This window comes from Monodon monoceros, unplaced genomic scaffold (genome assembly GCF_005190385.1).
Source record: "Monodon monoceros isolate NGI ecotype Baffin Bay Population unplaced genomic scaffold, NGI_Narwhal_1 Super_Scaffold_12, whole genome shotgun sequence".
In the NCBI taxonomy this organism is placed as follows: domain Eukaryota; kingdom Metazoa; phylum Chordata; class Mammalia; order Artiodactyla; family Monodontidae; genus Monodon; species Monodon monoceros.
The window spans coordinates 13337954-13365947 of NW_021703768.1; the positions used below are offsets into that span (position 1 = coordinate 13337954).

Below are 27994 nucleotides of genomic sequence, written 5' to 3' on the forward strand. Positions count from 1 at the left end.
AAATCCTGTCACTCTCCTATTCAGTAAAATGGAGCCAATAATAGCCTTGTGGTGCTGTTTTACGTGGGTAACAGTGGTTTTGTGGAGTTGTTTTGAGGGCTAAATATATGCTGTGGATTTTCCTTCCACATCCTTGCTTCTGGGGCTTAAGGGACCCACCTAGGTTTCAGGGTTTCACGATTAGGTGAATATAGGACTCTTGAAAAGGGACTGTTGTGCTGCACCCCGCAGGCCTGTGAGCCCAGTATTTGCCCAGCTTGAAGACCGTAGAAGGACCCCAGAATCAGTGACAGAGACGTCAGTGGTGTTAACAGATAGCAGGGTCTTACCTGTGTGAAGCGAGGTCCGGGTGTGACCCGCCCTGTGGAGCAGACAGCGGCGTCTTCACTACCACGGCGAGAGGGAGGTTACCAGCTGCAGGGGGAAGTGACGTCAGGTTGGCTCATCGGTTACCAGGGAAACCAGCAGAGGAACATGCCCCTCCCCACCCCTTTGATGAGCTAGCAAGGTGCGGATGTTCTGATCTAATAAGCAATCACTAGTCAGGGCCCGGGGCGAGTACATAGCCATTTTTTGAGGGGGGAAGGTCGGTCAGGTGAGTAGGATGCAGGTGAGGCAGGGACTGGTCAGTCAGGGGATGCACAGAGAGCAAGGGAACAGTCATCGTGGGGGGCCTGACCATACAGGGACAATGCAGCCCCTCTGCCCCCCCTGCCCGTTTCCTCTGAGGTTCGTCCTCCGTGGTCTTCATGACCCTTTCTGGTTGTGGTGGGAAACAGAAGGCAGGTATACCTGGGTCTCCCCTGTTTTGTTTCCAAAGGGCCTAATCTCTAGGCCCTACTTTCTTCAGGCCTTTAGTTTTATATCTCAATTACCTGTTTTAGAAGTAACCTACACCCTGCCTCTTATCTGCGTTTCACTCTCATAATCCTAGTCTACCTATTCATCCACTTGCCCTCCACAGAAGTACCTCTGGATCGCAGGGAGTGGTCACATATGTGGAAGAGGCAAAAGATAAAAGCATAAAAGTATGTTTTAGAAAATCTCTTCTTACCTACTAACTCTCTTACTTCTCCTGTGGGTAGATGTTTTCATCCTCCTAAAATACCCCGTGCTGGTGCTCAGAGGGACCCGTAGTGTACGTGGGCAGGGTAACTTACACAGCTCGTCACTGTGTAAAAGCTGGTAATAAACAATTCTACGCCTGTGCTCTTCCACCTAGCGCTCTGCGCTGCCTCAAAGAGAAGTCTGCACTGGTCCCGTGGGGGCCTGAGGGCTGGAGCATCGGAGGACTGGGGAGAGGGAGTCGCAGGTGCTGGTGAGAGAGTACAGAGCTTAGGCAAGAAGAGAAGGGGGGGGGCTCTGTGCGCAGAGAAGCAGGGGCTGGCGACAGGGAGAGAAGGAAGCTGTGGAGGAGCTGGAATCGCAATGAGGGGATGAGCAAGTGGGGAGGGGAGAGGAGGGACGACTTCTGCAACAATGGGACGTGAAGCTGATGACTTTAAGGGGTTCACTTCCAGATGATGACGAGTAGCCACAGGACTACTGAAGAGAAGCTGAGCACCACTGGGGTGGGGGACACTAAGAAGCATGAGTTTCAGCCGTTTGAGTGAAAGTGGAAAAATAGATCTGTTGTCAGAGTCCTTTACAGATGCTTGAGGAGTGAGTTTGTGGTTGAAAACAGAGTAGGCAGGGGCCAGGGTAGCAGAGGCCCGGAGCTGGTGCAAAGGCAGGAGCCTCCCAGGAAGAGGGGCTGCAGAGGTAGAAAGAACGTTGTTTTTTAATTGTAGCACGTGGGGCTTCCCTGGTGGCGCAGTGGTTGAGAGCCCGCCTGCCAATGCAGGGGACACGGGTTTGTGCCCCGGTCCGGGAAGATCCCACATGCCGCGGAGAGGCTGCGCCCGTGAGCCATGGCCGCTGAGCCTGCGCGTCCGGAGCCTGTGCTCCGCAATGGGAGAGGCCACAACAGTGAGAGGCCCGCGTACCAAAAAAAAAAAAAAAAAAAAAAAATTGTAGCACGTGGCAGTTCTCATACACGACTCTGTATGGTCCTCCCAGCAATTCTGTGAGATGCATACAGGGCAGGAAACAGACTTTCTCCGCAAAAACCTGCTAAGCATCAGCACTGGGACTCAGACCAAGCCTCCTGACTTGACCCACGCTGTCTGTAGTTTCCCACGAGAGCCTTGATCCTCTGCGTACTATTCACAGTAGGAGAGCAACCTCTTAGAGAGAAAACTTATAGACTCTACACAGAAATGAAAGAACTTTTCTTCACCCTAGGCTCTATCTTAAAAATCTTCAGGCTGTAAATTGTGAGAAAGGGCTGTTGGACTGTCAGGAATTGGTGCAGGTGAGGTTCTTATGGTGCCATCTAGTGTCCGTGATTGGACTTACAAAACTTTGGCTATAAGTATTCTGAAAAATAATTTAAGGAAATAGCAAGTAACTGATTAATTTTGCAAAAGAATAGACATTAAAACACCTAATATTTTCCTCTCCCTGCCGGGAAGATTTATTAACCTGGCCTCTTGATCACCCTGAGAGCTAGACCAATGCAGTGAATTACTTCATTGCATAACACGGAAATTATGACCTAGTGAAGTCCAAGGTTACCTTATTTTCTTTTCACAATACCAGTTGATCCAAGACCTTAAAGATCATGAAGCTTGGTGCTACAAGTGTCTGAGGCATTCAGGTCTTCATTCAGTAGAATGATGTATACAGCAGTGTTTCATAAACTGTAAAATGTTAAGCAAAAGTATTATATAGAGCTATTATTTCACACATACGATTCCATACCCTTGACACACCTCCCTTCTAAGCTTCATATTTATAAGAGTTGCTATCTAGACTTTACATCTGAAGAAGCTGAGGCTCAGATATGTTATATGGCTTGCCCAAGGTCATAGAGCTAGTTTTCTCTTTGCTATACTACATTGCCACTATGACACTGATATAAGGAATTAATATAAGTTTATTCAGCAGAAATTTATTAATGCTCACTAGTGCCATCAGTTGGGTTAGGAACAAGGTATATAAAGATTTATGAGTGTTGGGAACTGAATGTTTGTGTCCAACTAAAATTCATAAGTTGAAGCCCTAGCCCCTAATGTGACATATTTGGAGGTAGGGTCTTTGTGCAAGTAAAGTTAAATGAGGTCATAAGGGTAGGGTCCTGATCCAATAGGATTATGTCCTTAAGGATAGGAAGAGAGACCAGATCCAGATCTTGCTTTCTCTTGGCAGGCATATGCAGCAAGAAGGCAGCTGTCTGCAAGCCAGGAAAAGAACCCGACCATGCTGGCACACTGATCTCACTGATCTCACCAGGACTGGGAGAAAATTAATTTCTGTTGTTTAAACCACCCAGTGTATGGTATTTTGTTATGGCAGCCCAGCCCAAGCCAACTAAAACAATGAAGATCTACTCCCCCTAAGCTGCTTCCAGCTTTGTTAGGGAAGTCAGCTGTCAGATAAATCACAACCCAACTTGCTGAGATAGATGTATGGACACCTCATATTTCTAAATGATTGCCTTAAAAGGAATCCTGATGAGACTAGTGGTGACAGGCTACCACAGATGTCAGACAGCTCTAAACTCAAATACACTTAAGAGATGACCTTTTACTTACAGGTACCTTGTCATTAATAAACATGGACTTTCTCTCAGAACCCCGTGTGCCCTCTTTGCGTAGGAGATGGAATGGAGTTGCAGAGCGAGTGACTGAATGTGGCTTTGGGTTCTGGTTCAAGAACAGAACTTGTGGTCCTCAGCTGCTACATCTATAAAATGAGACGGTTTTGACTAGCTGCCATCTGAGGCAGTCATCTGAATATTTTTGCTCACTTTGTCCCTAAAAGAGTTTTGAAAAACTGTGAAACTGTTTCAAAATATTATAAATTTTGAAAGTTGACATCTAAAATTTTCCATTAGAAATGTAGTTTTAAAGAATGTAATTTCCATTATACTATAAATACTGACATTTTAAAATAAAATCATCACATGACTCTTATGTTTCCAGTACCATCAAAATAACATATTTATTAGAAAGTCACTATCATTCATAAAAAAGACTGCATTTCACATCATTCCTTTTTCTCAATGAAATATTATTTTCATTCCATTCTCCATTCCCAGAATTTTATGTAATGCGGTATATTTTTATGTTTGCAAGTCTTTTAAAATTAAAATTACCTGAAAGTTTTATTATAATTATCAGTAGTTAAAATTTGAAACAATATATTATAAATTTTGATAATAATTACACATAATTAGTAAAATTTTATTGGATACATCTCTCAAAATCTATTGATGAATGCTATTTATTGTTAGAGATAGAATTTAATCTAGATTCAATTTCTATTTTGGGGTTTTATAGATATAAGCACTCAGAGACACTGTTCTCATAAATAGATGAGAATAGTTTTATTATAATAAAGTCCTTCAATTATTTCAACTTCTGAATTGCATGCCAAAAGTATCATAGTAATCTCTCATTAAATGTTATTTTAAATCATCAACTTTAGGTTCTCCATCAAATTTGTTGAAAGCAAAGAATCAGAAACCCCCTGAATTACAAAAGGATTGATTAGCCAGTCTTTACAGTCAATCTGGGACTACTATAGGACAATCATCTCGCTTATAAATACTAATTCTAAGGAAGAGTGCTAAGTAAGGCAGAGAGCCTTGCAATGAGCATGTCACCTGGATGACCTAAGATGCTACCAATGTTTCTTACCTATACTCTGCTTGGTTCTCTCAACACTCTCACTCAGGAGCAATGCTTTCTTTGAGTAAAATTATCATCACTCTTATAACCACACTCTACATTATATCTGAATGAACATATTGGGCAAACTGCTCCACTGAATACCAAAATACCCACTCTTAAAGAGAAGAAAAGGAAAGACACAAAGCCTGAATGCAAATTTTTGATGCCTTATATGGGAGACTTCTCCGAAAGCAGAAGTGCTATCCAATAGAAATATAATGTGAGCTATATACGTAATTCAAAATTTGTTTAAAAAGCAAAAAGAAGCAGGTGAAATTAAAGTTATATGTAATGCAATATTTCCAAAATATAATCATTTCAACATTCAGTCAATATAAAAAGTTAAAAATGAGGTAGTTTTACATTTTTTTTTGTACTATTCCTTGTAGTATTTTATACAAGCAGCAAATCTTAATTCATACCAGCTACATTTCGGGTGCCCAATATCCACATGTGACTAGTGACTATTGTATTGGACAACACAGCCCTTGAGAGACACACTGTAGTAAGATTTGGGATGGATAAGAAAGCAATCTTTTGTTTTTGTAAAGTAAGAATATGGTGAACGTAAGAGAAGTGGTCAGAAAGGAAAACAGTCCTATCCATGCCCTCGTACAGCTGTGAAAGGTATCTTTCACCCCAGGGCCTACGCTGCACAGCTGTATGAAGTGGCCCTGGTGTACCTCAAGAGATAGAGGTACCTCACTTTGAAGATCATTATTTTAAGATGAATTCTAGCTGCCAGGGTCTTTGGAAAATAATGCAATGATAATGAAATTATGCAGCCGTATCTTCTGGAGAAGACCTAGTCAACTATCCTCTAAAATTCTGGAGCAAGTAAAAAGAAAAAAATCATGAGACAATGATTAGCAAAAGATCCAGAAAGCCCTTGTTACTTTGTCAGCAATATCTTGGTATGACTTTTTTAAGGTATGGTTGACAACCTACCTTATTGCAAGCAGAGAGTTTTTGGTAATAGTAGGGTGATGTTTTCCCCTCTGACTTTGATGGAGATAAGATGAGGTTATACGAAAATCATCAACCTAACATCAGATTACTCTAGGAGGTGAAGATTTCCTATGTTAGGGCACAGAAATGACTAAGAATCTCTTCCTTACCTTTATTTTCTTAGGAAACTTCTACAATTTGTCCCTCTAGCTCTTTCTAAATTCCAGTGTACAGTATGAATGTTGGGCTTCCTTTCCAAAGGAACCCAGATGCTTGTCCTAAAAGGTAAGTATAAAGAAGTACTCTATGATACTGTCTTAGTTAGCTTGGGCTGCCATGACAAAATACCATAGACTGGGTGGCTTAAACAACAGAAATTTATTTTCTCACAGTTCCAGAGGTTGGGAAGTATAAGATTAAGGTGCTAGCTGATTTGGTTTCTGGTGAGAGCTTTCTTCCTGGCTTTCAGATGGCTGCCTTCTGTGTCCTCCATGGTAGAGAGAGAAGTCTGGTGTCTCTTCTTTTTCTTATAAGGACACCAACCCTGTCAGATTAGGGCCCCACCCACAGGACCTCATTTCACCTTCATCACCTCCTCACAGGTCCTATCTCTAAATGTCTTAGTGAATTCAAGCTGCTGTGACAAACTACCATACACTGGATGGCTTAAACAACAGAAATTTATTTCTTACAGTTCTGGAGACTGGAAGTTCAAGAGCAGGGCGCCAGTATGGTTGAGTTCTGGTAAGGAAAGTTTTCTGATTTGTAGACTGCTGACTTCTCCTTATATCTGCACCTGGCAGAGAGCAGAGAGGAAGAGCAAACTTTCTTGTGACTCTTTTTAAAAAAATTAATAAATGTATTTTTGGTATTTATAATTTTTTACTGAAATATAATCAACTTACAATGTTTCAGGTGTACAGCAGTGATTCAGTTATATATATATATATATATATACACATACATATTCTTTTCCATTATAGGTTACTACAAGATATTGCATATAGTTCCCTGTGCTATACAGTAGGTCCTTGTTGTTTATGTATTCTATATATAGTAGAGTGTATCTTTTTATCCCAAATTCCTAATTTATCCATCCCTCCTGCTTTCCCCTTTGGTAAGTGTAAGTCTGTTCTCTGTGTCTCTGAATCCATTTCTGTTTTGTAAATAAGTTCATTTGTATCATTTTTTAGATTCCATATATAAATGATATCATATGATATTTGTCTTTCTCTCTCTGACGTACTTCACCTAGTATGATAATCTCTAGGTCCATCTGTGTTGCTACAAATGGCATTATTTCATTCTTTTTTATGGCTGAGTAGTATTCCACTGTATAAATATACTATCTCTTCTTCATCCATTCATCTGTCATTGGGCATTTAGGTTGCTTCCATGTCTTGGCTATTGTAAATAGTGCTGCTACGAACATTGGGGTGAATGTATTTTTCTGAGTTAGAGTTTTCATCTTTTTCAGATATATGCCCAGGAGTGGGATTGCTGGATCACATGGTAACTCTATTTTTAGTTTTTAAGGAACTTTCATACTGTTCTCCACAGTGGCTGCAGCAATTTACATTCCTACCAACAGTGCACAAGGGTTCCCTTTTGTCCACACCCTCTCCAGCATTTATTATTTGTAGACTTTTTGATGATGGCCATTCTGACTGGTGTGAGGTAATACCTCACTGCAGTTTTGATTTGCATTCCTCTACTTATTAGCGATGCTGAGCATCTTTTCACGTGCCTGTAAATGTATGTCTTCTTTGGAGAAATGGCCAGCTGTATGTGTTCTTTGGAGAAATGTCTGTTTAGGTCTTCTGCCCATTTTTTTAAATAGATTTATTTATTTTTATTTAGTTAGTTTTGGCTGTGTTGGGTCTTCATTGCCGTGTGTGGGCTTTCTCTAGTTGAGGTGAGTGGGGGCTACTCTTCATTGCAGTGCATGTGCTTCTCATTGTGGTGGCTTCTCTTGTTGCAGAGCACGGGCTCTAGGTGTGCAGGCTTCAGTATTTGTGGCACTCAGGCTCAGTAGTTGTGGCTCGCAGGCTCTAGAGTGCAGGTTCAGTAGTTGTGGTACACGGGCTTAGTTGCTCCACAGCATGTGGGATCTTCCTGGGCCAGGGCTTGAACCCATGTCCCCTGCACTGGCAGGCTGATTTTTAACCACTGCGTCACCAGGGAAGTCCCTTCTGCTCATTTTTTGATTGGGTTGTTTGTTTTTTGATATTGAGCTGTATGAGCTGTTTGTATATTTTGGAGCTCAATTGCTTGTTGGTTGCATTGTTTGCAAATATTTTCTCCCAGTCTGTAGGTTGTCTTTTCATTTTGTTTATGATTTCCTTTGCTGTGAAAAAGCTTTTAAGTTTAATTAGGTCCCATTTGTTTATTTTTGGTTTTGTTTCCATTACTCTAGGAGATAGACCCAAAAAAATATTGCTACAATTTATGTCAAAGAGTGTTATGCTTATGTTTTCCTCTAGCAGTTCCTGTACTCCAAAAACTATATGATGAAGATGACACAAACAGATGGAAAGATATACCGTGTTCTTGGATTGGAAGAATCAATATTGTTGAAATGACCATACTACCCAAAGTAATCTACAGATTCAATGCAAACCCTATCAAATTACCAATGGCGTGTTTTTGTTTTTCTGTTTTTTGTTTTTTGTTTGTGGTATGCGGGCCTCTCACTGCTGTGGCCTCTCCCGTTGCGGAGCACAGGCTCCGGACGCGCAGGCTCAGCAGCCATGGTTCACAGGCCCAGCCGCTCCGTGGCATGTGGGATCTTCCTGGACTGGGGCACGAACCCGTGTCCCCTGCATCGGCAGGCGGACTCCCAACCACTGTGCTACCAGGGAAGCCCACCAATGGCGTTTTTCACAGAACTGGAACAAAAAATTTTTAATTGTGTGTGGAAACAGAAAAGAAACTAAATAGCCAAAACGATCTCGAGAAAGAAGAACAGAGCTGGAGGAATCATGTGCCCTGACTTCAGACTATACTACAAAGCTACAGTAATCAAAACAGTATGGTACAAAAAAACAGACACATAGATCAATGGAACAGGATAGAAAGCCCAGAAATAAACCCATGCACTTATGGTCAATTAATCTATGACAACAGAGGCAAGAATATACAATTGAGGAAAAACAGTCTCTTCAATAAGTGGTGCTGGGAAAACTGGACAGCTACATGTAAAAGAATGAAATCAGAACATTTTCTAACACCATATATAAAAATAACTCAAAATGGATTAAAGGCCTAAATGCAAGACCAGATACTCTTGTGACTCTTATAAGGCACTAATCTCATTCATGAGGACTTTACCCCCTTGACCTCATTTGATCCTAATTACCTCCCAATGGTCCCACCTCCTAATACCATCCCATTTGAGTATAGGGTTTTAACACATGAATTTTGGGAGGACACAAATATTCAGCTCATATCACCAAATATAGTTACATTAGGGTTAGGGTTTCAACATATGAATTTGGAGGGGCCATGATTCAGTCCATAGCAGATATTAAGGTACTAAGGGTATGGAATTCCATTTTAGAAGCTCTTCAAATAATTTAAGATAATCAGCTGCCTGAATTATTTGTTTAGGATGAAATTGTTTAGCTGGAGGCAAAAGACTCATTTAATATTTTCCAGAATTCCAAGTCTTTTTATAACATCATCCTCTGTCATCTCCTTATGTATGAAATGGTTTGAATTTCATGATAAAATTTCATTATGACACACTTCTCCCAAGAAAAACTCTTGTGGACAATTTTGGGGGTTTTCAGGTAAACTATTACTAGTGCAAGATATTTTTTAATTAACTATTTCTCCTAATTTTTTCCCTGTAAAGTTATTTCTTCTAGTCTCAGAACTGCAAAAAAATAGTAGTTCCCACCCCCAAAGTCCTATTTAAAAATGAGCATTCTACAATCAAGAGACATGCTGAAAGGGGGGGGTCTTTCAAATAAATACACAGGTATTCCTAGAGTAGTTAATTTTTAAGTGAAACTAGTGATACTTCCTGCCAAGCTTGAGTATAGTACATGAACCTGTGAAACTAGAATAAACTAAAAAGTACCTGTGACTACTTTAGAAGCTGATGTACGGAATACACTTGTAGTCTATTTTTTATAGCTGTGACACTGGGAAATTCCATAGAGTAAAAATATAGGGTGTTTTAACTTTGCTGTAAAATATGAGTTTTTGGTATTGAAGAGGGAGATATGCATCCAACTTGTACTAAGTTCCTTATAGAGAACTTAAAAAATCAATCATTCCAACAAACAAATAAAAAGTGTAATGGCTCAGTAGTATTCTTCATGAACAGTTACTGTAAATAAGGGCTGAAGTATTCAAAGAAAAGGAGCTCAGAATCTTTCATGCATTAACTATTCCAGGGAAGGCCACTGAAGAAGTAATATCAGTTTGAGATGGTTCAAAATCTGTTATCAAGTCTAAGGACTTACACATTATTATGTCACCATTTTACTTTTAGTTATCTAATTTACAAATGTTTGATTTTAAGAGGAAGCTGGAAACTAACTGGAATTGTCTCTAGCAATGTTATTATATAGGCTTTTACTTAGGCTTATAGATTTTTCTATTTTTTATTCATCTTGACATAACAATAGGCTAATTGTAATTATATCACAGTTCATGGGCTTACGTTTCACAACTTCCTCCTAGAAACTCTGATTTAGTTTTTGACTTATTTAGTTTACACCCTTGCTCTCTAATAATTTAGTTCTGTAATGCTGGTTAAAAAATTTTTGGACATTCCCAATATGCACATATACATTAAAAATACACATGTGTACCTCTGTGTGTATGTATTATGTATACTATAAAACACATACACAATAGCAATTTTAAAGGATTAAAGATGAAATAATTAAATTTTAAATTTAAATCTTTCTATTGAAGTACAAAATAAGAACATGATTTGACATTCTTCCTTATTTTGGAAAGTCTTGGTTTATCATTTTGTGACATGGTGATTTGAGTTTGAGTTTTTTCTAATATAATAGACTTTGGGGGGGGAATAGTTTTATATTTATAGAAAAATGGATATGATAGTACAGAGCTCCTATATACCCTGTAATCAATTTCTCCTATTACTAACATCTTACATTAGTATGGTATATTTATTACTTAATGAGCCAATTTTGATCCATTATTAACTAAAGTCCATAGTTTATTCATACTTCTTTTGTTTAACCTAATGTCTTCTTCTGTTCCAGGACCCCATCCAGAATACCACATTACATTTAGTTGTCATGTCTCCTTAGGCTCCTCTTGAGTGATAGTTTCTGAGACTTTTCTTCTTTTTGGTGGCCTTGACAGTTTTGAAGAGAACTGGTGAAGTAATTTTTAGGATGCCCCTCTAATGGAGTTTGTAATTTGTCCACTGTTCCTCTCATTAGACTGGGGTTATGGGTTTGGAAGATCACAGAGGTGTGGGTGCCCTTTGCATCCGATATCAAGGTTACATACCATCAATATGATTTATCACTGAGCTCAGGTTGCATTGTAACTTGGCCCATGGGTAAGTATTCATTTCTGCTAAGGTCCATCAGCAAGCCAAAACTTGTTTCTCACAAGGAGAATAGTTATTTCACAGGATGGCAGGGCTTTGCTACAAAATCCTAAAGGTTTGCATTGTGATTCAGTTATACGTACTTGCCAAAGACTCCAAATATCATCTCTATCTGCCGCTTCAAGCATCACTGGATCAACTGAATCACATGACCCAAGTGGCAAAGTAAGTTGCACAGCAGCTTGGACTGTTGCAGAGACTTCTCTTCTCTCACTTGGTTTTATGCCTCTTTTTTATTTTAACAGTAGGAAGGGCCAGATGTAACAACTTATCCTTCACTTAGAAGTGATATCTTGATATACTCAACTCCACTGGACCCCTAGAAATTTCACTGAGGTAGAAGGCCTCTGAATTGGGGTGGATTTATTTTCCATCCTCTGACATGCAAATATCTTACCAATATGTGTAATTGGTACTTCCTGTCTACCAGGACTAATCAGCATATCATCATCAACGTAATAGACCAGTGTGATGTTCTGTGGAAGGGGAAGGGGATTTAGTCCCTGCAGACTAAAGCATGACATAGGGCTGAAGGATTGATATAACCTGTGGTGGGACAGTGAAGGTGTGCTGCTGACCTTGCCAGTTGATTCCTTCCGGTGGTCTTTTTCAACACATATAAAGGAAAAAGCATTTGCCAGATCAATAGCTGCACACCAGGTACTGGGAAATGTGTTGATTTGCTCAACAATGAAACCACATCTGGAATAGCAGTGCAACAGGGATCATCACATAATCGGATTTACAAAAATCCAGTCATGCTCCAAGATCCATTTGTCTTCTGCACATGCCAAATAGGTGAGTTGAAAAGGGATGTGATGCGTATCACAACCTTTGCAACTTTCAAGTTCTTGATAGTGGTACTAATCTTTGCAATCCCTCCAAAAATGTGGTATTGTTTTGGTTTACATTTTTATAGGTAGCAACAGTTCTAGTGGCTTCCATTTGTCCTTTCCTACAGTAACAGCATTCACTCTACAGGTCAGGGGACCACTGTGGGGATCCTGCCAGCTGCTGAGCATGTCCATTTTTTATGCATTCTGGAACTGGGGAAATAACCATAGGATGTGTTCAGAGACCCACTGGGCCTAATGCAAGATGAACCTGAGCTAAAATTCCACTGATAATTTGACCTTCACAAGCCCCTACTCTGATAGGTAGATACTACAGTGATATTTTGGGTTTCCATGAATTAGGTCAAAGCCACTGTCTACTAAGCCCCAAAAGTCTGGTTATTTCCTTTCCTCCAACGAACAGTCACTCTTGTTGATGACTATAGGACCCTGTGGGGAAGGCTGGGGAAAAAATTAACACTATACATTTTTGGCACTGAAGTAGGGTCCTTCCTCAGGAAGATCTGGCCTGCCCTTCATTCAGAGTTCTGGGTATGTAAATTGGCTCAAGCCTGGGAACTGATTGAGGGGCTGTGACTTTCTGTTTTGGTGACACAAGTTAGGGTTTCTGTTCATAGACCCAGAACTCTTCTGCTAATCTATTTTTTGGCTGCGCTGTGCAGCTTGTGGGATTTTAGCTCCCTAAGGATTAAACCAGGGCCCTCGGCAGTAAGAGCACTGAGTCTTAACCACTGTACCACCAGGGAGTTCCCAGAACTCTTCTGCTTATAAAGACCAAGTAAGAATTTAGTAATTATCCAACTATTTCTTTTCTAGGGACACCATGATCAACTAGCCAATACCACAGGTCTCTGCGAGTCAGACAATTCTGATTACTGCTTTGGCTCAGCTGTCCATTATAGCAACCACACTGGTACCTACCTGCCATCCTGAGATCCCATCATCACCACTGCATTTAAGAATCTCAGTTTGATAACAGGTTCCATTGTAAGATACATCTGAATACAGAGAGGAGCAATTGCAGATCTCTTCAAGGGTGCTGGGACTCACTTCACAAATTACTTCTCATAGTCATGTTGATGGGTAATGTCCTCTGGACCCTCCTGATGTGGGTGAGAAAGTCTTACATGATAAATCAACTCTAAGATTCCCATCTTCCCAAGACTTTGGAGATCTTCCTCTACAGTATCCTAGGCAGTTCTGGCACTTCAACTTCATTTAGTGTAGGCACTTTTGGGTGGAAGGAAGTCAAGTGATCAATGGTGTTTTCGCTCAGTTTCTTCTCACAGTGGGTCCATTGGGCTCTGAAAGCCATCTTGTGGTTATTTTCTTAGTTCCACGGGTACAATTGGAAGAGACATACTCAGCAAACAATCAAACAAACTTAATCTTTTTCTAACCCTTTGATGTAAAATGTATCTGCTTTGTAGGCTCTTATCAATAAATTCAGCCTAATAGTATTTTACAAGCCTTCATCTTTATCCCTGTATGAGTTTCCTAGGGCTGTTACTGCAAAGTACCACAAACCGAGAGGCTTAAAACAACAGCAATTTATTCTCACAGTTCTTGAGAGTAGATATCTGAACTCAAGTTGTCAGCAGGGCCATGCTTCTCCTGCAGGCTCTTTGGAATAACCTTTGTCTTTTCCTAGCTACCAGCAGCTCCTGGCATTTCTTGGCTTCTAACTACATCACCCCAATCTCTGCCTCCATCTTCACATGTCCTAATTCCTTCTGTGTCTATATATGTCTGCATCCTCTCTTCTTATATAAGGATACCACACATTAGATTTAGGACCCACTCTAATCCAGCAGGACCTCATTTTACCTGATTACATCTTCAAAGAACCTATTTCCAAATAAGGTCACATTGCATTTCCAGTTGGAGAATGAATTTTAGGGGACACTAGCCATCCCACTATAATCCCACACCCTTAACATCCATACAAAATTTGACTGCATATTCTTTTGTGTGCTCTGAATTTTTTTAGCATGTGTATTTTACTTTTTCAAATAAAATTAAAGCAGAAAACCCGCCACAGTTCTTTGCCATAAAATGCAAGTATTCTTTTCAGCCAGTTTCTCCCTTTGATGCCCATTACTACATAGTCTCCCTATATTGGTTTCCTTGTCTTGCCCTTCTCCAACCTTTCCTCTAACTGCAGACAAAATAATCTCCTTCCGATCTTTCAAGGAGGATCAAACACAAGGTTCCTCATCAGCTGAAGGAGGCTTTTCAAGATCTGGTCTCCAGTACCCTTCTTCCAGGTTCATCTTTCAATAAAACCCCATTATGAACCCGTTTTACCCCAGAACCCCTTGTAGGTTTCCGAACTGCCCAAGCCATTCCCTTCCTCCATACTTTGGCCCTGCACTCTTTGCCCCTTGCACCTATGACAGCTGCTCATCTTTAGCAGCTACTCCGCTATTCCCTCCCTGGACAGGAAGCATTTTTGTCTTCTCATCTTTGAAGTCTGTTAATATTTTCCCTTTGCTCTTGCTCCTCCTAAATCAAATTTCCTATTGGTTTTTTAAAAAATAGACTTATTTTATTTATTTATTTATTTTTGGCTGTGTTGGGTCTTTGTTGCTGCAGGCTTTCCCTAGTTGCAGTGAGCGGGGGCCACTCTTTGTTGTGGTTTATGGACTTCTCACTGCAGCAGCCTCTGTTGTTGCGAAGCATGGTCTCCGGGCTTTGGTAGTTATGGCACGAGGGTTCAGTAGTTGTGGCTCGCAGGCTCTAGAGCGCAGCCTCAGCAGTTGTGGCACGCGGGCTCAGTAGTTGTGGCTTGCGTGCTGTAGAGCGCAGCCTCTGCAGTTGTGGCATGCAGCTCAGTAGTTGTGGCTCGTGGGCTAGCACAGGCTCAGCAGTCGTGGCTCAGCAGTTGTGGCACGTGGGCTCAGTAGTTGTGGCTTGCAGGCTCTAGAGCGCAGGCTCAGCAGTTGTGGCACGTGGGCTCAGTAGTTGTGGCTTGCAGTCTCTTGAGCGTGGGCTCAGTAGTTGTGGCTCGTGGGCTCTAGAGTGCAGGCTCAGCAGTTGTGGCACGTGGCTCAGTAGTTGTGGCACACGGGCTTAGCTGCTCAACAGCATGTGGGATCTTCCCAGACCAGGGCTCTAACCCGTGTCCCCTGCATTGGCAGGCAGATTCCTAACCACTGCGCCACCAGGGAAGCCCCCCAAATTTCCTATTTGCAAGAATGTAGTCCAACAACACACACACACACACACACACACACACACACACACACACGCTGCTGCGCTGGCTCACCGGTTGGGTAGGACCGTGTCCCCCTTCTCACGGAGGGGATGGCTGTTAACTCAGCTCTGGAGCGACAAGCCCGGCACCACGCCGAAGGCCAGAGCCCGCTGGGCTCCAGGCTCGGGGCTGGGTGGTGACGGCATCGCCCATGGGAGGCCGGGGAAGCAGCACATCACCCACTTGGACCACATTCCTCGCTCTACAGCCGAGGAACCTCTGGCGGAGGGCGAGGCTCCGAAGCCCAGAGCGACACTGTAAGGCGCCCAAACATAGTAGTACCCTTCACGCCCCAGGCCGGCCCTCTTCCTCCTCACCGAGGCCGAGTCCCGCCGCCCGTCCAGCGCTTTCTCTCCCTCACGCCCGGGGACTCGAGGACAAGGAGCTACCGCAACTCTTAGGTCAATGACCGCGCGCTGGGAACTCTGGGGCTGGCCGGCGGCGCGCGGGGGTGGAGCAAGCGCTGTAGTGTTTCGCGTGGGCGGTCCTCTCGGACGGCTCGGCCCGCGCAGGCGCATGCGCAGGCTCCGCGTCGCAGGACTCCCAGCCGTCGCGGGCCGCGCCCCCTCGCCGTGGGTCAGAGGTCGCGGGGCGGGCGATGGTGACGTGTGCGGAAGCGTCCTGTGAACCGTCGGTAGCCGGCGGGCAGCAGAGCTGCAGCGGCGGCCACGGTCTGGCCCCCCGACGGGAGGGTCTCCGGATCGCTGGGAGGCGGCCGAACCCCTGCGGCGCCGCCGCCGGCGGAGGCTCCATGAGTCGGGGGACGATGCTTCAGCCCGGAGCGTGGCCGGGGGAGAGCTGTGCCGAGAAGCCGGCGCGGGAGGCGGGGGCCGCGGCGCTTGAGGGCGAGAAAGCGGTGGCCGGGGGCCAGCCGCGAGCCGCGGTGCGGTGCCCGGCCGAGCAGTGAGTTCGGGGCGCGGGGCGGGGACGGCGGGAGCGGCGTGGGGCCCCGGGCTCGGCACCCACGGGCGGGCGTGGAGTGGGGTGAGGTGGGCGGGGGAGGAGCCGGCGGAGGGCCCTTCGCCCCCTTGGTTTTAAGTAAGGTCGTCGGTGAAGACACTTTTGTATCCAGTGTGTCCGATGACAAAAGTTTTTCCGGAAGGCGCGTTTTAAAATTCTGGTTATCCAGTACCCTCCCCCGCCTTTTTGACATTTCCATATCTCTAAAGCTAAAGAAAGCTCCAGCAACTTGGGAAACAGACTCCAGAAGCATATTATCTTATAACCCACTCCATTAGCGCTTCCCCCCAACCTGTCGCGGCAAGGGGCTGAGGTTGTCGCTGTCACAACCCCAGGAAAGCTGAGCCACGCGACCTGCTTGTTCTTGGAAGGCAAGTCTGCGCTTGATGAGCGTCCCACCTGTTGGACAGACTTTGGACGGAGTCTGCCCCAATTCTTTTGCCCGTTAGCTGCTTAACTAGATGTCCCCAACCGCCTTGATTTTTAAATACGAAAGGCAGTGCTGCTTAGATCAATTCCTTATTGAACTGTAAAGGCGGCTGCGTACATCGGAAGAGTTTACAGTTTCTGCAAGGATTTGGGGGCAGGGGTGGAAGCAGAATATAAACTTGAAGGCTGAAAGTTTTCTGCACTTTCAAGTTCTAGTCACATATAAATGCCTTTGGAATTCCAAAATTGACGAAAGCACTCAGGTAACCAGTTTGACAGAGATCTTAATTGGCTGGAAATGTGCTTTTTTCCCCCCCATTTCCTAAAAAGGGGTCCTGGGGGAGCTGTTATTGCATATAATGTATTACAATAATTCTCGCTTGCATGGCTCTTTATCGTGGGCTTTGACCTTCTCCTTGAACACCCAAGCCCCTTGGGATGGTATTATCCACACTTAATGGGTTAAGATTTAGAGCAGGAGGTCTCAAACTCCTGCCCCCAGGAGCTAGGCAGGTGTCACATGGGTTCCTGGAGAGCTGAGTCCTATGGGGACAGGGTCCACTAAGTTCCAGCCTATAGAAGATTCCAGATATTCTGACTTTTGTTTGAAATGTCCTGATTTTTATTTTATTTTTAAATTACATCCAGGTGTTTCACTTTTATTTTTTAAAATTTTTTGTCTGTGCCACACGGCTTGCAGGATCTTAGTTCCCCCGCCAGAGATTGTCACCACTGGACTTCAAGGGAATTCCCCTGATTTTTAAATAGTAGCCTTTTATTTTTTAATTGAAACCACTGTGCAGGCCCATGTGAGCAGATGTGGCTGCAGTTTTGCTCCCTGGGTTTGAGCCCTACCTAAGACTCTGCAGCGGGTGAAGTTGGGGTGCGCATGGGGGTGGTCTTTGCCTCTGCCCCTTCCCAGCCTGTGCTGGTTCCTGCCTGCGGCTTCCAGGCTGACTGCTGCTGCCGCACTTAGGCCCCGGTGGTCTCAGCTGTGCTCCCCACCTAGCGGCCCTGGCCCTCAGATGCTGTTTCTCAGCCTCAGCTGTGTCGTGCCCTCCTGGGAGACGCAGAAACGTTGAAGTCCGAACCACGGTCCCCCAAATACACAGAGTTATTTGGCAAGCTTTTCTGCTGGATGTGGTTCCCAGAGTCTGAGCACCTGGGGAAATGGGTCATGGTGCAAAAGGAACACTCTTCCCTGACGAAAAGGTTTTGTGGCACAGGTGCCTCTTCTCTCTACTGTCAGTAGAATTATGGGCGTGGAGCTGAAGGGAATGTAAACAACCCAGCCTAGGTTTGTCATTTTATCGGTTAGGAAACTGAGTTGCAGATTTGATAGGTGCAGCTTGGCCAGGGAGGCGCAGGGAGTAGGTTTCAGGGCCAGGTTCCCTGATGCCTGGGTGGGGACCTCCCCCCATGTCTTTCTGGCTTTCTCAGCAAAACTAGGTAGAGGGCCATGACATATAATCATGCAGACTTCACTTTTTTTTTTTTCTGGAATAAATATTCCAATTTGCCGCTTATTTACTAGCTTAATTTCTTTTTCTTCCTATTTTTGTTGTCTTTGATGATCTCTTTTAACTCTCACAAGAGAGCAAGGGGGAGCCAGGGAAAGGAGGTGAAGATAACTTCAAATATCAGCTTCTGAACATCGTATCTTATGTTCTGGGCTTCCTTGTTTATTATACGGGCAGTGGGGCTACTTCTCATTGCACTCTGATATTTTCTTAAGGGCTAGAGAAACTGTACTGCAGCATATAAACATTGCCATTATATACTTTGCAGTATAATGTGTGCACATCAGTTCTTACATGATGATATATGCAGCCTAATAGTTGAGTGTAGATATAAATAAATTGTGTAATAATGCCTGAACTAGGTCCTAAAATAGTTTTTGAATCTTGTGCTGTTCTGTCATTGGAGCCAAATCCCTTCTTTCCACCCAGAGAGTTAGGTTTGACCTGCGCAGGAATTGAGTAAAATATTTGCATCTGGAAATATGAAACACCATAAAATGCAGATGTTTTGAGATACCCCGCAGAGTCATTTTAATTCATTCAGTGGATAGAAATTATGAATACAAATCACAGCCCAACTTTTGTAGCCATTATATTGTACATCCGGGCTGTGACTCTGAGAGGTGCAGTGAAGGGTAGGGGAAGGGATGGCTCATTTCCTACAGGCTGTACTGTAGGACACAAATTCCTTGTGACTAAGCTCACTGTGTTTTGCAAGGGAGAGAAATAGTGGGGAAGAAAGACATAAAAATCATATGGATAAGCTACTTCCTAAATCTCTTTCCTTCCTTTCCTTTCTTTCCTTTTTCTTAGTTCGCTTGAGAGCTGTGGTTGGCTGACATCCCTTGGACAAGCCCTAAGGATGGCTCACAAGATGATTCAGGGTCCCTTTTGAGGAAGTATTAGGTCAGACCAGGTTCAGTTGACTTGTTTGGACATTACCTCCCTCCTATCAGCAGGTCTCCTATACTCCATCCCCTGCTCACCTGACCCATACAGTTGAAACTTATGCTGTGTCACTTCTTCCTCTTAGCTAAGCTAGTACTACAGTCCTTGAGGACCAGGATGGTCCTGGGACATGGTTGGTGGCCAGGCTAGACATGCTTAGGGAATTGAGAAGTGAGACTACTCCGTGGTCCTTCTCTGTCTGCCTGACGGTGGGACAGGGTTTGAATCTGGGGTCCACAGGCTGGCTGTGTGTAGGGGGGAACATGATGGGTCTGTGTACCCCTCTGAAGTGGAAGGCAAAATTATGAGTGTATTTATGTTTTTCTGGACTGAGGTTCTGAGGAAAGCTGTGGATTCTCAGAAGGGCTGTGAACAACAAACTGTGAAGCCATTGTCCTCGGGTGTTGCTAAATGTGCTATTGTGCGAATGTGTTTTCCCACCCACCTTAGCAGCCCCGGGGAGTGGGGTGGCTGTCTTTGATGGGGTAACAGCGACTCCCTCCTGCCCCTTCCCCCTCCTGGATGTAGAGCCTGCTTCAGAGCTGGAATGCATCTGAGAAACCTCCTTGTTGAGGGTGTCTTGGTTGTCCCCAGACACCTCTGGAAGTCACGTGGAATAGCCCGAGCCAGTCATGGAAAGTCCACTTGCAGATCGGAGGTGGAATTTCAGCCTGGGTGCCGGGACTTTCCCGCATTTGATGTGTTGTTCACTCATCTCTACAACCGCTAAGAGGTGGAGAAAGCCTGGGTTGAGTGGTCTTTGCTTTTCCTGTGCCCGTGTGGGATGGTGCGTGGTGTCACAGTGGTTGACACTTTCAGCAACACTGCCTGGGCCATTAGTCTTCTAGGACAGGCCAAGTTAAGCACGAACTGCCGCGTTCAAGTCCAGAGAGCTGAACAGAGTCATACTCAGTTTAGCTTTTTTAGATAACTAAGGGAAGCTTGGTGCAAATGTTCATAACAGTGAGTGATTAAAGTGCTGTCTTGTTAGCTTTGCATATATGTTAGAATTCACTTTTTCATATCATGTGTTTACTTGTATCAGAAATTGAAAAATTGGCTTCACAGAAATGTCTTCTGCTTCACTGAGCCCTGTGTTTTTAGCTTATAGCTTTTGTTTTGGGGAGTAGTGTAATTTTGTCTTCATGTAGTAAGCACTTTAAAATTAAGTTTTCAAACATTTATTGTTATCCAGGTCTTTGAAAAGAGCAAGAGGAATAATAATAATTTAGTAGACAATGTCATGTAACCTACTCAATGGTGTATATTGCCTTAATATTGAGAGTAAAATAATTCATCTCTGAGAGAAAATGGGAGCTCGAAAATACTTTAAAGTAACATTATGGTACTAAACTAATAATTTTCTAAGTAGAAATTATTAGCATTTTGGTTTTAAAATTTAACTTGACTGTGTACTTGAGTATGACTCACATGCCAGGGTCCCCAAGAAATCAAGTCAGATTTAAGACTTTTACTTTTCTTTTTTTTCTTTTTTTTTTTGCGGTACGCAGGCCTCTCACTGTTGCGGCCTCTCCCGTTGCGGAGCACAGGCTCCGGACGCGCAGGCTCAGCGGCCATGGCTCACGGGCCCAGCCGCTCCGCGGCATGTGGGATCCTCCTGGACTGGGGCACAAACCCATGTCACCTGCATCGGCAGGTGGACTCTCAACCACTGCGCCACCAGGGAAGCCCAAGACTCCTACTTTTCTTCACTACTTTTCTAGTGATGGGTATGTTTTCTAGAAGGAAACTTTTTGCTGTGGTGATCATTTGAGCCTGTGGACTTGAGTGGCCTCTTTGTGCTAAATGGTGGACACGCCTCATCCCTACCCCAACTTGACACACACAAAAGATTGCCCAATTTCTGAAACTAGTCAGCATCAAGGATTTTATCTTATCATATAATATCCCCTTTCTTTGCATTGTTTCACTGTCTTCCCTTCCCATGACAAAAATTTAAACTTCTAGCTATTTCAGATTCCCAACTTGAAATATAATTTCTTTTTGTTGTTATTTTCAGCTTTAATATTTTGATACTTAAAAAAGTTAAAGCAGAAGTTTATTGAGTGAAGTATTTTCTTAAATAAAATTATTTTAATTTTTCTTGCTTTCATATATCTCTCTCACTTTCCAGTTGATGGTCCTTATGTTGGATGAATATTTCATTTTGGCTGTTAAATGTCTTATTTTCTGATCATATTGATTGAGCTTTATTGCTTGAACTTCTAACTTATCTTCTCTCCAGGGAGATACAGTGGCTTTTAAAAGCCATATTATAGTTTCCCTGGTGGCCTTGGCAAGTTAGCAAATGTCCTTGGCCACATGTCCTTGGTGGCCATGGAAGTTGGCAAACGTTTGTGCAGGGAATCTGAATGAAATCTAGTGTGGCTACAGTAATTGAATATACCCCAGGCCTCCCATTCCTCAATTTCTGCTTTACTTCTTTTGTATCTCTTGAGTCACCGCATTTCTGTTACCAGTAATCTCCCTTTCTGCTCTGTCTTCCTTTTGCATTTAGTCTCCTTTGCGTCCCTTTCCTGTTGGTCTTTGGTGGAATTTGTATTTGCGGCTGTGCAGAGAGATGCTTGTTTAGAGAACCTCCTCTGGGCACTGGTGTTGCCATTGCACTTTGGTTATTTTGTAGATTAGAAAGGAAGGAGACAAGAGTGCAGGTGAATATGCCTGCCCATAGCCACAGAATTGGCTTGACGTGCGGATAGATTCATAGTCTGTTAGAACTAAGAACTGGAAGAGGAACCATGTAGATCATTTAGGTCTTGTCTAGTCTTCTTGTTTTGAAGATGAGAAAACTGAGGCCAAGATTAGGGAAGTGGCTTCCCCAAAGACATGCTTCTGATAATGATACTGCGAAAATGATTCACTTAAATGCCTGTTTTATAGGATCAGAATTTCTCTCCTATTTGATAACGCTAGGAAGGAGGCCAAAAGATGACATTAAGCTATTGAAAAAAGACCTTAACACATTTAGTCACTTTTTATTTTAAGCATTTGATGTATAGTCCCTGCGAGTCTGGTTTCTGTTTGCTTTTAACCCTGGCACGGGCTCCATGGGTGACATCACACCTGTTACTTGAAATCTCACTGGGGTTAGAGCACATGGAAAGTACCTTTTCCCTAGTATGTCCCCTCAACCTCACAACGTTAAAAAAGACAGGCACACACGCCCTATCACCTTTACGTGGAGAGAAGAAAAGGAAGAAAGGAATAAGAAATGATCTTACCACTACTCTACACGAATGGATGTAGCATGAAAATTAATAAGGCTAGCTAACGTTTTTGAGTGCTGAGTATTTATGCGTCTGTTTTCACAGCAGTCTCTTGAGGTGAGCGCTCTTACTGTCCTTTATTTTTTTTTTGGCGGTACGCAGGCCTCTCACTGTTGTGGCCTCTCCCGTTGCGGAGCACAGGCTCCGGCCGCGCAGGCTCAGCGGCCATGGCTCACGGGCCTAGTCGCTCCGCGGCATGTGGTATCCTCCCGGACCGGGGCACGAACCCGTGTCCCCTGCCTTGGCAGGCGGACTCTCAACCACTGCGCCACCAGGGAAGCCCTTACTGTCCTTTTTACAGGTGGATACATTTAGGTGGTGAGAAGTGTGGTCACTTGAGTTGCACGGTTATACATATGGCTAGTGAGGAGTGGTTGAACCCTGGGTGACTCCAGCCATGGCACCCCCAGCGAGGCCACCCACACGGCATGTGCCCTGAGGTGGTAGGTGGTAAGCCATTCGTGCCGGAGCATGGATGGAGCCGATCACAGGTATGAAAGCACAGGCTAGGGTCGGTGAGGTGTTTGGACAGAAGTGTGGGTGTGTGTAGGGCAATCACAGAATACAAGCTGGAGTGGTGGGACGGGTCCAGATTTAGACTTCCTTGCTTATATGGGAGCCATTGAAGGGTTTCAGAGGGGTGGAGGGTATGTTAGTGCCCAGCTCAGTCTCTGTCTCAGCGGCCCTTCTTCTGTCTCTTGTTCCCTCTCACTTGGTCCCCTTTCCTCCGGCTGGGCTGATGCACGCGGAGCTGGGGACTGAGGGAATCCAGGGTGTGAGTATGTCTCTCGAGTCGCTCACCCGGTTCCTTAGTAACTCCTCCTTCCTGTGTCCAATGTCCAGGGTGCCTGGAGCCTCCTGTCTTGTGTGAGGAGTGGGGGTGTGCTGTCATGGGGAGGGAGTACTGGGAATTGGGGGTCTGATCTCTCCTGATGTGTACACCAGCCAGTTTCCTTGTGTTCAGCCCTGGGTGTCTCCTATACCATCTGAAGCACTTGGCACCTCCAGTTCCTGAGCCTTACTGGGGCCCTGCAGGGTGTACTGGTCTTCCCTTCCAGCAGATGCCCCTCCACTGGCCTCGAGGCTTCCCTTGTCCTCCGTCCCTTCCTACCCCTTCTTCCACTTTTGGACGGTTTGGGCTCTCACATGTCTTGTGGTTTCAGCAAAGATAGAGTTGGCACTTCTCTTTCCCATCATTGTCACATTGTGGTGTATCTTGAGGGGAAAAGGAGGCATCTTAAAACTCAGAAGTCCCGTTTTTCATCCTTGTCTGGCACCCAGTGGAGTCTTCTCCCTTTCCAGGACTTAGTAGGTTCTTGTTAGCTCACTGAAGGAGCCTAGAGACTCTTTTGGGAGCTGTTGTGCTAAGTCCCAGTGAAAGTGTGCGGGGTGCCAGGGATGTGCTCGGCAGAAGGAGGGTGGCTGCTTGCGTGTGGGCCTCAGGGACCAGGAGGGGCCTGAGGGAGGTTTTGTAGCTCTGGGGACTTGTAAATCTCCTATCCTTGTTTTTAGAGTAGCTCTTGTAAAATTTGCTTGTGACATACTAAAGTTGGCACTTGGCCTGCACTCCTGTATACTTTTATTAGCACCATCTCCAGCATGGCATGGCTTCACTGATAAGATGCACGCTAAGACGCTTACATACGTGAGGCATTAAAGATGTTAATTTAAAATGGCCTCAGAGCCATGCAGCCAGTGGAGTGGTGTAGAATGTCTCATTTAAAGTAAAAAACTGAATTGGAATGCTAGAAACATGAGTCTAAGATAAAAGACCCATATTTTATCAGACTGTCATCATGTAATGTGAAAAAGTTAAACTTTGCGTGTCATAAATTTTTTCAGCAGTTGCATGTTGTGATAAGAGGGAACTTGTCAGTGCAACAGATTTTTGAAATGTCTAACTTGGTATGATTTCAGCGAGGAGGACATGTATCGTGCGGCGGATGAAATAGAAAAGGAGAAAGAATTACTTATACATGAAAGAGGGTCATCAGGTATGTTTGGAATTGTTTTCTTTATAGAGTTCCTACTGTTTATAGTAGAAAATGCAGTTACATCGGTATATCCATTTCCATGAAATATTGAGATGTACTTCCTAGGAAACATGCGTGTGCGTGTGGTCTTATCTGTATTGGATTATTCATTTTGCTGAGGTATGTTTGGGGAATACTGTTTCCTGAGGTTTTACAGTTTTAATACAAATACTTCCCCTGCGTTCTTTACATTCATATGGTTTTTGCACCCATGAGCCTTTGTTTAATCTCTTGACACCACTCTCTCTCAGTTCTTGACTTGCTGATATTCTTAGAGGGAGAGTTTGGGTTTGAAGGGCATTTTTCATTTCAAGTGGAAGGACTTACTGAGAAGCCGGCTCTCCGGGTCTTTGCGTGCAGAAGGCCATGTGAATTTGATTAACTGATAAGGAAGAACGGTCATGGGACTGAGAGCACTAATTCTCCCATCATTTCATGATCTTGTGTCCATGCTTCTGCTCAGTCGTGCCTGCTCTGCTCGCCCCACCAGGACCCGTGGACCCACGGCTGCTAGGGTGAGCCACTGCTGGGGGCACGGCTGGCGGGGCTATGTGTGGAGAAGTGCCTCCTTCCTTCCCTGCTAGCCTCGTGCAGGAGCCCAGTTGAGATGCTCCGAGTTGGGGGTGTGCCACAGATGTTCACAGGGGGCACTTTCTCGTGCACCACTTGTGTGATGTGTGTGTTCTGGTTTAAGAACTAGCTCCTGTTTGTCGTATGGTTAGCAAAGCATTATATGTGTAATTAGGAACAAAAGATACAAAGTGGGGTCTTCGATGATAATTTTTGAGTCTTCCTCACAAGGAGTTGGTGGAACTCTTCACTGTGGCAGCCAAGGGAGATGTTATGGTCCCCCATAACCTTCAGAGGTTGCTCGAGTCTTCTGCTGCAGTTGCACACAGTTCACGTCGGATTCAGTCCTTAGCAGTCATGTTCCTGAGGAGAAAGTGCTTCTTCAGCCATGGTTTATTCCTGCTGTGTGTGCAGGGGCCCCTTGCTTTCTCGCTCACTCTGCAGGCTCTCTGTTGGAATTCTCCTCTGCCCCCCAGGGAAGGCCTGTGCAGGTGCTCTGGCTTTTCAGGGGGCCTTGTCTGAGGCCTTGTCCAGCTTTAGTCTGAGGTCAAAATGGATCCCTTTATACCCTGAATCTCAGTCCTTCTGGGTTCATGGCCCTTCCCGCAGTAACATCCTGTAGAAGCGCCTCTGGTGGGAAGCTCTGTCTGTATAAAAATTTCTTTATTTTACTTTCTTTCTTGAATAACCCCAGATGAATTTTTGTTTTTTCTTATTTTCTTGATGATTTTATTGCATTGTCTTCTGGTTTCTCTTGTAGTTGAAAGTACTGCAGTCAGTCCGATCCTTGGAAATCTGTCTTTCTCTGTCTTCTCTTTGTCTTCAGTGTCCTACAGTTTCTCCTTGAGGTTTCTTAAGTATGGATTTTTTTTTTTTTCCTTTAAACATTTTGCTTGGGATTTTTTTTTTACTTTTTGAATCTGAGGATGGCTAGTTTTCATCAGTTCAGGAGAATTCTCAGCCACTATCTTTCTGAATATTGCCTTTTTCCTATTCTCTCTACTTATTCCTTTCATAGCTCTAATGAGGTGTTTGCTAGCTTTCATTCAGTCATCCAGGTCCCTCTGTTACACACCCTTTCAAATGTTTTCTGACTTTCAGCCTCTGTTGCATTCAGGACAGTTCCTTCGGAAATATTTTCTTTTTCTTTCTTTTTTGGAAAAGTTCTATTTTCCCTCTGAATTTGCTTGGTCTTTTTTTTGATAGTGTATTGATTGCTCTTTGCTCATGTTTTTATTCCTTCCTTTATTCCTTTAAGCATTTTGAACATACTCTTTCAGGCCTGATAATCCCATTATCTGAAAATCCTGGCAGGCCTAATTATGCCAGTTGCTATTTTTCCTTATTTCTTGTTTCTTCAGGGTTTGAATTCTAAGCTCAGCTTTCGTGTATCTGCGTAGAGTATATGCAGCCTGTCTTGAGTGTGAGAGGATTTGGCCTTGTTTCTGCCAGGCACCCAGGGAGTCACCTGCCTTGGGCCGCGTTAGGTTAATTTCTGGGTTTGAGCTTCCAGGGTCTTGCATCTAGTGTGAAGTCACACCCTGGCCCTGTGTGAGAGCCGGCCCGTGGTTATGAATTCTCAGGGGGGGCTTCCTCTCTCTCCGAGTCAGAGCCCAGGCCAAGGCAGAGAGTTTTTTTATGCTCTCTCTGTTAGTGAAAAGCTTTTTTTCACCTAGTCCAGGCAGGGGTCAGCAAACTATAGCTCCCTGGCCAAATTTGACATGGCCCCTGGTTTTGTAAATAAAGTTTTATTGGAACTTCTTGGTTTACACATCACCCATGGTGATTTTCATGCATAGTAAAGTTGAGTAGTTGTGAGAGAAAACCTTACACCCTCAAAGCCTACGTTACTTACTCTCTGGCCCACCAGAGAAGAAGTTTGTGATTTTTGCCCTAGCCTCTCAGTTGAGAGTCCCAGCGTTCTGGAGGGGTTCAGTTTTAACTTCCCATCCTCTGAGAGTCTGAATCCTTGTCTTTGTCACCATGTGGTGGTATGGTGGTTAAGGAGCAAACCTCTTGGTTAATTTGGCTTCTGGTTGCCACTCTGATTTTCAGCTTCCCCCTTTGTGTTTTTTTTTGTGTTTGTCTTTGTGGGTTTTTTTTGCCACTAGAAATGTTCTTTCCTGGGAACAGTAATCAGTCTGTGTTGGATGCAGTTAAACAAAGCAAGGAACTGTTGTATACTTAAACCGCTTGAGGTCAGGCACTGCCTGTCCTGTGTCTCCGGCTTCTAGCCTGGAGGATGGCATGCGGTGGCTGTTGGAGTCCTCCTCCCAAAGAATGGTGGCAGGATGGGACTGAAAGTATAATTTTGATGCTAGCGCTTTGTGAGTATCCATTTTCCACCCTCAACTGTGTCCCGCGGACCTCTGATTCAGCACAGGGCTGTGGCTTGCGGCTTGGCCTCTGAGCCCGCTGAGCCTTCTGCCTTCTCCCCTCAGTCCTGGGGTGTGGCCTGCCTCCCTGACCGGGGGCCGAGTCCTGTCTCGGTGCACACAGGAAGAGGACTGCAAGTGAGGAGAGTGGCAAGGCTGGACCTTCTTCCCGGGAGGCCCTTCCTGAGCTGGAAGCATGCTCTGCCCCGTGGCAGAATGTGCCCCGATAAGTGTCCTCAGCTCTGGACATTTGTAGTTCCTCAAGCTTTGTGGGGAGGTGAGTAGGAAGGCGATAAAAGGGAAATCTTCCCTCCACTAAATAGACACTCAAACAGTGTTTATTGACTTCAGACAATGACTGGTTTGTATTTGAGGGTTGGCTCTGCAGTGGTGGTATTTGTGGTCTCCGTGTATTATGCTCCGGGGTCTGTTTCACC

The 27994-nt window shown here is 44.2% G+C and overlaps 1 protein-coding gene and 1 long non-coding RNA gene across 8 annotated transcripts in view; one reads left to right on the top strand and one right to left on the bottom strand.

The window, feature by feature from the left end:
- Positions 1 to 328: 328 nt before the first annotated feature.
- On the bottom strand, positions 329 to 15920 carry LOC114892012. The gene is made up of 4 exons (XR_003792671.1): positions 15753 to 15920; positions 6416 to 6519; positions 2617 to 2741; positions 329 to 414 (listed from the first exon to the last, which is right to left on the bottom strand). It is a non-coding gene; the product is annotated as an uncharacterized LOC114892012 (long non-coding RNA).
- A 159-nt stretch (positions 15921 to 16079) lies between these two features.
- The window catches only part of OTULIN (OTU deubiquitinase with linear linkage specificity), a 54462-nt gene continuing 42547 nt past the window's right edge, over positions 16080 to 27994 (top strand). For 6 of the 7 annotated variants that reach the window (XR_003792742.1, XR_003792743.1, XR_003792741.1 and 3 more), the window contains exons 1-2: positions 16080 to 16338; positions 24497 to 24573. Coding sequence is in view for 1 of the 7 variants with exons in the window: in XM_029217533.1 (XP_029073366.1) it covers positions 16187 to 16338; positions 24497 to 24573 (229 nt within the window). In the remaining 6 variants the exon portion in view is untranslated. Of the gene's footprint in view, positions 16339 to 20927; positions 21023 to 24496; positions 24574 to 27994 lie in introns of those variants that run through there. The other variant, XR_003792745.1, reaches the window with a different exon arrangement.